At 49.8% G+C, this 12656-nt stretch overlaps 3 protein-coding genes across 3 annotated transcripts in view; 1 reads left to right on the top strand and 2 right to left on the bottom strand.

The window, feature by feature from the left end:
- Positions 1–338: 338 nt before the first annotated feature.
- Positions 339–2734, bottom strand: LOC132582375 (probable UDP-sugar transporter protein SLC35A4). Its single transcript, XM_060253920.1, has one exon. The coding sequence runs from the start codon at positions 2732–2734 to the stop codon at positions 1763–1765; it is 972 nt and encodes a 323-aa protein (XP_060109903.1). The 3' UTR covers positions 339–1762.
- A 30-nt stretch (positions 2735–2764) lies between these two features.
- Positions 2765–5602, bottom strand: SLC35A4 (solute carrier family 35 member A4). The gene is made up of 3 exons (XM_060253921.1): positions 5515–5602; positions 3857–3955; positions 2765–3531 (listed from the first exon to the last, which is right to left on the bottom strand). The coding sequence occupies exons 1-3, from the start codon at positions 5527–5529 to the stop codon at positions 3334–3336; spliced, it is 312 nt and encodes a 103-aa protein (XP_060109904.1). The 5' UTR covers positions 5530–5602; the 3' UTR covers positions 2765–3333.
- Positions 5603–8084: 2482 nt separating this feature from the next.
- The window catches only part of APBB3 (amyloid beta precursor protein binding family B member 3), a 32333-nt gene continuing 27761 nt past the window's right edge, over positions 8085–12656 (top strand). Inside the window, exon 1 of the mRNA XM_060253970.1 lies at positions 8085–8183. Coding sequence (XP_060109953.1) covers positions 8135–8183 — 49 coding nt within the window. The 5' untranslated portion in view covers positions 8085–8134. The remainder of the gene's footprint in view (positions 8184–12656) is intronic.

Here is a 12656-nt window from a genome sequence, read left to right as displayed (position 1 = left end):
AACACACAAAATAACTTCCATCACTAAACTCCAGCTGAAATTTTAGAGGATCTTTAATTTTTTTTCTGGAGGAAAACCTCCACCGAGCATTGACGGCAGAGGCCAGGATTCCCTTTCAAAAGCATTCAAGGGCCCAAGGGAATACTCAAATGTTTTGGGGCCTGGCTCAGGAAATTAGCCCTGGGAAAATCTGTGCAGTTGACAACTTCCACCATAGCATTCCGCTGGGGTTGCTGCTGCTGGGGTTTCTTTATAAAGATGATCCCATATTATGGCAGAACTGACTTCATCCTTGGTGACGAGTGAAGATCACAAGACAAAAAGAATACACAATCAAGTAAACTGGAATGAGGTTTAATCTTTTACATCCAGATTAGGCATTGTTTGGTATACTGAATTGACACTAGTTGCACCTGAGCTTATACATATATTGATCAACCAACACTTCTTAGGTAGTAGCCACCCCATCCCCAAATGAGCTAATGGCAATGAAGGAACCAGGGTAGTCCCAGCCTGAAGTCCAGAGTCACCCATCCTTGGATACTGACAGTGCGCACATGAAGTTGGTTAACTTAGCATAGCAAGAGACACCCCCACCCACCCATAGGAAGCAAATAAACAGAACATTCCTGAATACTTGATCTGGTGACAGCAGAAGGGAAAACTGCAGCATTTGCTGAGGAGGCAGAAGGGGCAGGGGAGATCCCAGCTGGATAAATGGAAAAATGCTACTGATATCATGACTGTATGAATCAGGAAGAACTTCTAACAGGGGTCTGTTTCTTGGACACCAGTAGCACCACACGGCAGTCTCAATGCCCAAGGGCCCAGTTCTAATGAAGAGACATTTAGTCGTGTATAATAAGCATGAGTGGACTATGGAGCTGCTTATCCAGGAAGGATTATGAATTTAGCTTCTAGACAGATGAAAAAAGCATGGTATACAGGAAGATATTTTAGGGAGAGAAAGCAACAAGAAACTGCTGGCTTTTAGATATTCTGTTATGGGAATCTGAGATCATCAGTTTCCCAGGCAATCTCTTCCAGTGACAGCTTCCTTCAGGAACAGACCACAACAAACATCACAGTAGAATAAAATTTCCAAAAGGCACTTTGTCGCCACATTGGGCTAAATCAGGGCTTCTGGAGGAAGAGAGATGTTGAGGCAAAATACCCTCCATGCAGAAGTCTCTTAAGTTCATTCAAATGACCCTTTCCTAAGTGAATGCGATTATACTGATATTGTCTAAAAACAGAGTTCCTTTTGGCCCTCACACCACATACAAAGGTGTAAAAGTAAGAACAGTTCCTCTTAGTAGACCCAGGAAATGCTTCAAAGTCAGATTCTGGAAAATACTTAGCCATGGAAGATGCATTGCTCTGGCTACTTTTGGGGTACCTCCAGCTATGTTCAGAATCCCATGTTAATGCACCAGGCAGCTTTCCTCTCTCCTGCCTCCTTAGGCAACTCTTCATAACGACACCAGAAAAATGAGCTCCCGTGTAGTTATCTTCTGTTTCCTCACACCATGCCCCGTAGCTAATAACGTGATTAGTCAAAGCATGGGCTGGTATGAGCCACAGTGTACTAAAACTTTTCTCCAGTTTTACAGAGAAGGAATCCAATAGAGGTGCCTTTAAACCAGTCAGAAGACAGAAAGTAAGCTGTGTAAGGAAGGAAAGCTGATCATATGGCCACAGCTACTGACACTTTTGCATGAACAGTACACGGTCAGCTTCCCCAACAGTGGTTTCCCTTCAGCTATTTGGCTCCGTAATACAAGTGAACAGCCAAGCCAATGAGCAGCACAGAAAAGAAGAAAAAGGCAGTGAGGTGAAGGCTGAACAACAGGACAGAGAGAAAGGCATTCACGATCACAGAGGCGGAGATCACAAAAAGTCTGGTGATGTTATTGCTGTGCTTCATCACCACAGACATGATCAAACCATTTAGTGCTTGGCTGCAAATAACTAGCAGCACCCATAATGAGAAACCCTCCAGGTACCCAGTGGCTGAAGCGCTTAACAGGTGGATGGCCACATTCAGCAAAACACCAAAAAAATAAAGAAATAGGTTTTGGAGGTTGAGAGGCAGATCCTGCGTCTTCAGGATAACTTCGGTGTAGACAGCAGAAAGGCCAGAGATCATACAGTACAGAGAAATCAGCAGAAGGCCAACAGGCGTGATATGCAGCTCCATGTCAGAGGCAGGAGAGTCATGAAGATCCTGGAGTCCTCCGTAGGTATACAACACCCCAGCAGCTGTCAGCATGAAGAGGGCTCCCCACTTACGGGTCGTTAGTCTTTGGTGCAAGAACACACTGTAAAGGAGGGCAGTGCTGCCAATTTTCAAGTTGCTCAGCACCTGGTAGGTGCTAGGATCCATGAACAGTTGCATATGGACCACTAAGTTGTTGTTGGCTGCATACAACAGTGCTGAGAGAGCAAAAGGAGCCACTTGTCGCCATGACACAGAGACTCTTAACTGCTTCCAGTCCCAGATCAGTAGAAAAACCAGGGAGAGCACCAGCTTGGTCAGCTCAATCAAAACCACCACAGACGAGGCACTGAATGGGATCTTCCCATTGTCCTTACAGAGAGTCAAAAGTGGTGCATGAGAGCCGTAGATGACAACAGACAAGAGAAGCATCAGCCCCCACAGGACCTTCTTAAGTACCGTAGAAGCTGCAGATCTGACTAGTTTACGAACACAACAAGTGTTCTCAAAGACCATTTCTGTGAAGCACTGGAAACAAGGACTGCATCAGTCTCTAACGTTTTATTGGAAAGGGCACAGGATTTGTCTTGGTACTTCTTAAAACATTATCTTCCAGAGTGGGGGTAAGAAAGGACTCACATTACATGCCCAATGAATCAAGTCAGTAAGACATGAACTAGTCACTTACATTTGGGTATAATACTTCCACATAATTAGGGGGAAAGTGACCTCATGTGTGAACTATGCAAACTGCATTTCTTGAGTCAGGGGTATATGTCAGTTTCCAGAGCCATCAGCAGGCAATAATGGTGAGCCTTCAGTTCAATAGACAGCGAAGGCAAGAAAAGAAACATAGCAGCCCAAGCTGATAGTCCAAAAGCACCCTAGTATGGCTGAAGCTGCAACTATCACTTTCATGATACAAAGACTGAGAATAATTATAATCAGACCTGCTGAAACTTGCCCGATATAAAACATTCCCAATGGACATGAATGCTGAAATGGGAGCTGGAGTAACCAAATGCCTATGACTTTTGCAAGCAATGAAATGGTCTAAAAATTCTAAAACACAAAGAGGAGTTCCTAGAGTGCACTACTACACAAAGGAGAGTCTTTCAGTCTGGTCCTTTCCTGAATGACCTGAAGAACTCTTTGATTGTCTTCTCCACATTAGGGATTGCATAGGTTTGAGCAACATACACTCCAGAACAAGTCCCCACTAAAAATCCCAAGACTGCTGAAGAGCGCAATTTGGCTACAACATACCCAGCAAGGAACCCTTTGAAAAATGGAGATGCCAGCAAGGAGCCTTCCTGTAAGAAAAGCAAAAACAAGCAGATGAGACAGTGATTTCAACAACAACAACAAAAAAGAAATCACAAAGGGGCATGTTCTCACAGTTTACCTGTTTCCTACTGTATGGGATTATATTATCGAAGCTGGCATAATTTTGTCACCATAGGATAGGGAACCATACATATAGCTTCAATATTCTCCAAGTGTAACACAGAAAATAAAACATTGGAGTTTTTCTGGAAATACAATTGTTCCACTCTAAGTTACTGGGATCATGGACTTAGTAAAATATTGATTTAAAAAAGTTTTCACAAATAAATCATTGAGGAATTCCCCCCTTACCTGTCCTACTCCAGTTTGCACCTCATTTTCCACTCTTTGCTGCAGGTTTGCCAACTGATCCTTCAAAAAAGCAAGATCCTTCAGCTTTGGCAGAGAGTCCTATATATTGGAAACAAAATTCCATATTGCAAATAGTGTGCACACATGCATTTTAATAGGTTTGTTACAGCAGACAAAGTGTTAAGATTGTAAGCAATCTTTTTTCTCTTGCCACAACTTCCATACCACTTCAGATACTTTCGCTCTGTTGTCCCTGACCCAAAGGTTAAAAAACTGGATATCCATTGCTGTGTGTACACACACAAAATGCTGATACCTTATTTATATGTTGGAAACCTTTCACACAAAGTTTATTTTCCGAATGTCTATAGATGAAAAATTGTCATTCAGTTACATCTATCAGGTATATAAGATGACGACTGCAGATTTATACCCTGCCCTTCTCTCTGAATCAGAGACTCAGAGCAGCTTACAATCTCCTGTATCTTCTCCCCCCACAACAGACACTCTGCGAGGTGGGTGGGGCTGAGAGGGCTCTTACAGCAGCTGCCCTTTCAAAGACAACTCCTGCGAGAGCTATGGCTGACCCAAGGCCATTCCAGCAGCTGTAAGTGGAGGAGTGGGGAATCAAACCCGGTTCTCCCAGATAAGAGTTCGCACACTTAACTGCTAAACAGGGGACACACAGGGGGCCCACACAAGGATTTTCCATTTCCCCAATATTCCCTCCTCCACTATTTCCACTTCCCATCCTCCTGACAGTCCCCATACTCTCTTCCCTTCCCTTCCCCTTCCCTTCACCAGTTTGGTATGGAGAGCCAGTTTGGTGCAGTGGTTAAGTGCACGGACTCTTATCTGGGAGAACCGGGTTTGATTCCCCACTCCTCCACTTGCACCTGCTAGCATGGCCTTGGGTCAGCCATAGCTCTGGCAGAGGTTGTCCTTGAAAGGGCAGCTGCTGGGAGAGCCCTCTCCAGCCCCACCCACCTCATAGGGTGTCTGTTGTGGGGGAGGAAGATAAAGGAGATTGTGAGCCGCTCTGAGACTCTTCGGAGTGGAGGGCGGGATATAAATCTAATATCATCATCTACCTCACAGGGTGTCTGTTGCGGTGGGGGGAGGTAAAGGAGATTGTGAGCTGCTCTGGGACTCTTAGGAGTGGAGGGTAGGATATTCATCTACCTCACAGGGTGTCTGTTGTGGGGGGGGGGGAGGTAAAGGAGATTGTGAGCCGCTCTGAGACTCTTCGGAGTGGAGGGCGGGATATAAATCCAATATCATCATCTTCTTCTCTTTCCCACCCATCAGCCAACCTCCCCACCCCCATCTCCACCTATAAATACATCACTGACATCCCACTTGCTGTCCAATGGGGACCCAAAGGACCTCTCATCATTCTCCTGTCCCCCATTTTATCTTCCCAACAACCCTGAGACAGGTTAAGCCAGAAGGAGGCAAGTGGCTCAAACTCGCCCAGTGAGCTTTCACCGCGGGGGTGATTTGCCAGCGAAGGCTCCATCTATCACCGGGTTCCCGCCCGACGGCAAGGCCCGCGTTCTCCTCCCACCGTTCGCCCCGTCCAAGGCTGCTCTTTCCTCTGGGGCTTGCCCCCAACCCGCACCGGGAACTTCCAACCTCGCCTCTTCCCGGCTCCTTACCTTATCGTCCGCCATCTTCCTCGCAGAATATGACGCTGCTTCCGCTTCCGTTGGAGCATGCGCGGTGCAATGCGCGTCATCCCTCGCTCTTCCCAGCCATGTGCTTCCTGACGTCACTTAAGAAGAAGGCGCGCGCCAGGCGGTCCCAGAGCAGTGGCGCCTCAGGGCTTCCTTGGTTCTCCGGGATTTTGTGTAGGTTTCAGGCTCCCCCCGGGGTCAAAGAGATGAGGAGGACGAGAAGGCGGCTAGGCAGGGGAGGAAACGGCGGCTGTCTCGGAGATTGATTGCTGCACCCGCTTTTAGGCTGCCCGCCTCCGTCCGCCACTATAAGCGCGCTTAGATCCAAGTGGGCAGCCGTGTTGGTTTGAAGCAGGGATGGCCAAACTTGCTTAACGTAAGAGCCACATAGAATAAATGTCAGATGTCTGAGAGACACAAGACAGGGAAGGAGGGAGGTGGAAAGAAAGCAACTTCAACTTCATTCTCCAAGCTGCCAGCTAGCTTGACTTGGAGAAGTGATGTAAAGAGACAAATGCCTCCTCTAAGCCAGCCAACAGGGCAGTGGGGGCTTCAAGTGCCACACAATGTGTGTGAAAGAGCCACACGTGGCTTCCGAGCCACAGTTTGGCCAGCCCTGGTCTGAAGCAATAGAACAAAGTAGGAGTCAAGTTGTACCTTTAAGCCCAACAAAGTTTTATTCAGAACGGAAGCTTTCATGTGCTAGAAGCACCCTTCATCAAACAATAGGATGGAATGACCAACAGTCCTAAATATAGAGAGATTGGGCAGTGAATTATGCCAAATCATGGAGGTGTTTGTTAGCAGATTAAAAGATGCACAATTTGGGGTCTGGTGATTGTTAGTTTATGTTAACTGGGCGCCTTTGTTCCTCGAGCGCCACCGCCAAATGCCTCATCGCTGCTTATGTTGCAACTGAACCACAGCCCACCCCCACCCCCCTCGTCTACTTGGGCCTTTGAGTGCTCCCCCACCTGCCCGAGCAGGTATGACTTTCCATGGAACCACTTGGCCCACCTGGCCAGGGCCTCTTTGGCATGCTTTGGTGCCTGTATCGTGGCTGTCGGAGAGTGCTGATGAGAGGTGCCAAGCGGCCTGGGACGAACAGCCTGGCCTCAGGAGGGACAGTGGCTCAGTGGTAGAGCATCTGCTTGGTAAGCAGAAGGTCCCAGGTTCAATCCCCAGCATCTCCAACTCAAAAGGGTCCAGGCAAGTAGGCATGAAAAACCTCAGCTTGAGACCCTGGAGAGCCGCTGCCAGTCTGAGTAGACAATACTGACTTTGATGAACCAAAGGTCGGATTCAGTAGAAGGCAGCTTCATAGGTTCATGTGCCGGTGAGTGAGGCCACTGACTTCAGTGCACCAACCAGCGAGCCACGTCTGAACTCAGCAGCACTGGCCTCCCTGGGAGGGTTCTACTAGGGTTGCCAAGTCCAATTCAAGAAATATCTGGGGACTTTGTGGGTGGAGCCAGGAGACTTTGGGGGTGGAGCCAGGAGACAGGGGTGGAGCAAAGATCAAGGCTGTGACAAGCATAATTGAGCTCCAAAGGGAGTTCTGGCCATCACATTTAAAGGGACGGCACACCTTTTCAATGCCTTCCTTCCATAGGAAATCATGAAAGATAGGGGCACCTTCTTTTGGGGCTCATAGAATTGGACCCCCTGGGCCAATCTTTTTGAAACTTGGGGGGTATTTTGGGGAGAGGCACTAGATGTTATATTGAAAATTTGGTGCCTCTACCCCCAAAAAACAGAGCCCCAGATACCCGTGGATCAATTCTCCATGATTTTCTAGGGGGATAAATCTCCATATGGAATAACAGAGTTCCCAGCAGACATTTAACTCCCCTCCCCCCGCTTTCTGATAACCCTGAAGAGGGGGGAGGGCCTCCAAACCGGCGGATCCCCTGCCCCCACCTGGGGATTGGCAACCCTAGGTTCTCCAGCTGCAGGCCTGACCTAGAGCTGGGCAGCTAAGCAGCGTGGGCTCGGCCCTGGTTAGAACGTCGCAAGGTGGCTCCGTGGCAGAGCGTCTCCTCGGCATGCAGAAGGTCCCGGGTTCAATCCCCGCCACCTCCAGCCCAAAAAGGGCCGGGCCGGCCCAGGCAAGTGAGGTGAGACCCAAGAGAGCCGCAGTCGGTCCGAGTAGCCAGCGCTGGCTCCGATGGCCCCCGAGGCTCTGCTGGAGTTCAGCACAAGGCAGCTGCGTGTGTTGGAGGAGCCCGGCCGGGGTGCTGAGCGGGGAGCCCACCTCGGCACGTCTCCTGCCTTGAAAACCCCACCACGGGACGGGGGGCGCTTCCGCCCTGGGCCCCAGAGAGGCCAAGCCTCGATGCAGAGATCCTGCCTGCCAGCCAGCCCGCCCGGCCAGTCGGCCTTTCCGCAAAGCAGGAGTCAAGCGGCCCCTTTAAGAGCAACCGGTTTTTCTTTAGAGCGAACGCTTCCGTTCTGAATGCAAATAGGTTGGTTTTAAAGGTGCCGCTTGACTCCTGCTTTGTTCAGCCGCTTCAGGCTCCGCCCTCGGCTCCTCCCTCCTCCTCCTCCTCCTGCTGCTGCTGCTGCCGCCGGCCGGGGCTGCTGCGCGCCTGCCTTGGAGGCCATGCTGGGCAAAGACTACATGCTGGCCATCATCCTGGTCAACTGCGACGGTGAGAGCGGGCCGCCCTTCCCTCTTCCTTCGCCTTCCTCGGGGCTGCCGGGCTGGGCGGGGGAGGGTGGCAACCGGGCCTTCTTCCCTCCCGGGGAGCGCCCCCCCGCCGCGTCGCAGGCGCGCCCCCGCCCGGTTGTTCGGGGCCAACCAGGAAAGGCTCTGGGGACGGTGCCCGTGGCAGGAGGGATGGGGTTGAGGGGAGGGGGGCGCCCCACCGGCGAGAAGGGGGTTAAACGGTCCCCCCCCCCCCTCGCTTCTCCCCACCCGCAGCTGCTTTGCAGTCCCAAAGCTGGCAGGCCTACTGGGCATGGATGGCTCTTACTCCTCCTCCCAAGAGATGAGGCTTTCAAAGCCGTTCCAGGCTCCCCTCGTTCTGGGATCCCTTGCAGGCTCTGCCTCTCAGGCTCCTGGCCCTGGTGCTGAAGGGCGGCACTCAGCCCTGTGCAGCCTCACTTGTGGGGAAAGGAGGGCAGGGTTTCCAAGCTCCCTTGGGAGGGCGACCCGCCTGCAGGGCAGCTGCTGGGGAAACTCCTCCCCTTCTCCCATGAAACTTTTAAAAGGTTTGAGCATCTGCCGAAGAGCGAGGCAAGCCTGGGATGGCTGTCAGGCTCCGAGCACCGCCGGTCCACCAGCTTCAGTGGAATTCGTTCCCGAGGAGGTGTGTGTAGCCTGGCAGCCCAAGAAGAGCCAGCGTCGGAATTCGGGGGGCTATTTATCTGTGAGGCATCAGTGGGGCTGACTCCTGAGGCCGGACTTCTGGAAGCTGTCAGAAAGAGCTGAAGGCAAACCATATTGAACTTCTCTTCCTGGGATCCATTGTGGCCTTGTCCTGTGGCTGAACCTCAGGAAATGGAGACGGGATCCAGATCCTTACATTTTGGCATGGATCCCGGCAGCTTTCCCTTCTGCTTTGTGAAATCACCCAGATTTCCCTATTCAAGGGACTGCATTGCAACTGAGAATTCAAGCAGGTGAGCGGCCTCAGGCAGGGAGTGAAACGTCGCCCCCCCCCCCTTGCTCCTCTGAGCCTAGGCATGGCTGAGGAAATCTGACCAGTTCTCTGACTGTGGAGGGCTGGGAAAGCAAAGGGAACAACCAGGGGAACGCTGAGGATCTCTGCTCTGGGAACTCTGCCCAAGTCTCCTTTCCACTCACTTGCCAAACAGTCTCAAACAGTGGAGGGCTGATACATCCCTCCCCATCATCGGGGAGGGGGGGTGACCTGTGGGCTTCATACTGAGGCTCAGAGCTTTGGCACAGCAGCGTGCAGAAGGTGGTGCCTGTGTTGCCCAGGCAACCTGATCAGTCATGACAAATCTTGCTGCGAGAGAGGTGGTGAGTCAATTTCCAAGATGCAGGAGGGAACGGGACCCACCCCAAGCTGGCAGCAGGACTTGTGCATTTAAGCCTTTCTGCAGCCAAGCCTACTCCTGAGTAGAGCAGCAGGGCACAGAGGAGAAGGACTGGGGTGGAGCACAACCCCTCCCCTCTTAGGGCTTAGGCCTCCAAAGAACTGGGGCATGGAAGCAGCAAAGCAAGGCCTGGACTTCTGTAACTGGGCATGTGTTGAGTTGGGAAATACAGGCGTCCTGAGTTTGCCCACACACAGTTGTACATAAACCTGTCCCAGTTGGCCCAGGCTGGTCTAACACCAGGACTGGCCCCTGGACGAGCTGGTGGCAGTGTAGGGCAGATAATGATGTAAAATGATCAGCACAGCTCACCTCATATCACTCCAGGCTGAAGCATTCAGGTAGAGTGGTGTAGGGACAACAGCTTCCTGTGTACATTTGAGAAGACTGTTGAGCAGGCTGGTGGCCTCCTGTATAGCAGGGGCTGGATTCTGGGCACCTTTTGGGTTGGTGTTGCCAAGGCTGTGTTCCAAATCCAGCTGGTATGGGATTGAGATGACTGTGAAGGTCTCCAGGAGGAAATCCTAGGCTACAGTGAGGTCTCTGAGGAATCCCGCAGTCAATGTTTCTAGGCTTTGCTGTTCTAGAAGGACAGCTTCTCTTGAACAACTTGTGAAGTTCTCTTGAAGTGTTTTAAACCAGTGAGAGATATTCCTGGCCAGGAAGGTGCTACTGGGACTACTGTTTTAGATTGCATTGACCCAGCCTGAGTCTGGGTGATGCACAATAAGCCAGAAACACTGAAAGAGGCCATCTGTTTGCTAGAAAATAATGTATGATTGAGACAACTGAGCCTAGCTTATGGGAGGGGCTGTGGCTCCGTGGCAGAGCATCTGCTTGGCATGCAGAAGGTCCTAGGTTCAGCAGTCCCTGGTATCTCCAGTTAAGAGATGCAGGCTGTAGGTGATATGAAAGACCTCAGCATGAGACTCTGGAGAACTGCTGCCAGTCTGAGTAGACAATACCGACTTTGATAGACCAAGGGCAGCTTCATGTGTTCCTGACGTGCTTCTGGGAGAGCATGAAGAACCAGGAACACCCGCAAGGATCAACAAATGAACTGACTAGGGAGAAACTCGATCCACCGCCCAGGGAACATGAGAACCAAGACGTCAAACTTAAGGTGACATAGGAGACAGTTGAAACCTTGAACCAACTCCAAAGGGAAACTGCAGAGACTGAAAGTAAAAAGATGGACATCTGAAGAGCAGATGTCTGTCCCTAGCTGAGAAGCACACAGGATCTTGGTGAAGGATCACACAGCAAGTGAGATCCTGGAGGAATTCTGCCAGTTGCTGGTAGGTGCTGGAAACTGCCATTACATGATGGCTGTGATCCACAGTCATCAGTATGGGGTATCAGAACCATAAACAGTACAACTCAAGGCCATTCCTTAGAACATTTTCACTTCTCTTTTCCAGGGTATTCAGGATTTCTTTCTGTCATCCTGAATGCTTGCAGCTATTGAGTTTAGGGTCCCCCCCCACCCCCAAGACACACACTTTGGTCACCATGCAATAGATTTTGTGGGACTCCTGCCCTATATATTTTGGCATCATCCACATCTATTGGTCACTGGTGATCAAACAACTTGCATCTTCCTTCTGTGGAAGATGGGAACTTTGAGAGTCATCAAAATCTGGCTCATATGTTCACTATTGCTGGCCAGCCTTGGGAAATACTAGCAGGCTAAGCAAAATTAAATACTGAAATCCAGTGACTACTTAATGATGAATCAAAGTTATTCCAGCATAAATGCAGAGTTTAGTTCATCAGATGTAGGACTAGCTCACACCCTTCAAATCATCTTTGGTGAAATAATTACATAAACTGCTGAACATGAACCAAATATTCACCTCTATCATTCACAGGTGCATAGGCTGGTTAAATGTTTTAACCAGGCCTTGAAGGATCTCCAGCTATGGGAGATTGCTGCACCCCAATCAGTGGGATTTATACTACAAACTAGCTTGCTTGCCATTTAGCAGATGACTCCTTGGGACTCCTTGGAGTTTGCACTTTTTGATCTCATCTGCTGCTATTGTACAGGAGGCCTAGTTGCCCTCACCTGGAAGGGAGCTAGGTAGCAACAAATGCCAATCTCAGAGTGGAACCAGCAGAATATGTGGTCCTGTTGGAAGAATGGCTCCATAGATGCAGGTGCTAGCCACACTACAGAACTATCAATAACAGTGTTGTAAAGCAAAGTGCTCTTATTCTCCTGACAAAAGGTCTTCTGTATATTGGGCCTTTCATGCCTAGGACCATTCTCAACTATGCAATGCAATAGGGGCCTTGGAGGTCCCAAACATACGTATGAATCACTCAGAAGAATGGTGTGAGCAGCGGCGTGTCTTTAGATGGATATATGGACATCAGAGGAGGTGGAAGAACTCCATTGACCCCTTAAAAGAGAAGATCTCTTAGTTAACCATGATGGACCCAGAATTGTTTCCAGGAAAGTCAAAATGGGCCCCTTTGATTTAGCACATGATTGAGTCTCCCCAACAAGCTTAGTGGCTCATGCATCCTGGTGACACCTGTCCCACATGGTGGGCCAATGTCAAGCAGGAACATTCTGTAGATAGACAACCATTGCCTTCATACCCAACTGGCAGAAACCCATTGCATTCATACCCAATTCTGACAGAACAGCCCACTTCTATCCATATTGCAGGGCTGTTGATCAGATGGTCTCTTTAGATACGCATCCCGTGGATTCACTCATCACTTTCAACATTCAGTCTGACCAAGGTTTACTGGTAGATATCCGAGTGAGGACTAGAAAAGAGCTGCATTTGCTGTGCCTGTTCCAGTCTAGGACACTATCCTTTGGCCTCCATAGAATGGTCACAACATTGCAGAGATTGGTGGAACAAACCCTGGCTCCTGCTATTAATTCTTTATGGCTTAGATTAGTAGTATCCGAGGTACAGACTTTTACATCTTGGGTGAATTACTGTGATTTTGCCTGTAGCTCCACCTTATATCCCTTGAAGGTATAGTCCTGGCCCTATTTGGTTTGCTGTGTGGTTTTCCTTTGGTCACCTTTACTAGAA

This window comes from Heteronotia binoei, chromosome 14, assembly GCF_032191835.1.
Source record: "Heteronotia binoei isolate CCM8104 ecotype False Entrance Well chromosome 14, APGP_CSIRO_Hbin_v1, whole genome shotgun sequence".
Classification (NCBI taxonomy): Eukaryota; Metazoa; Chordata; class Lepidosauria; order Squamata; family Gekkonidae; genus Heteronotia; species Heteronotia binoei.
The sequence above is the reverse complement of the archived record's forward strand: the minus strand, read 5'-3'. Positions and strand labels throughout refer to the sequence as shown.

Excerpts from the sequence above, each read along its gene's own strand:
- LOC132582375 (XM_060253920.1), bottom strand. The coding sequence starts at position 2,734 with ATGGTCTTTGAGAACACTTGTTGTGTTCGTAAACTAGTCAGATCTGCA.
- SLC35A4 (XM_060253921.1), bottom strand. Across the intron at positions 3,532-3,856 it reads TGCAAACTGGAGTAGGACAG|GAAGGCTCCTTGCTGGCATC; the intron begins GTAAGGGGGGAA and ends CTTTTCTTACAG.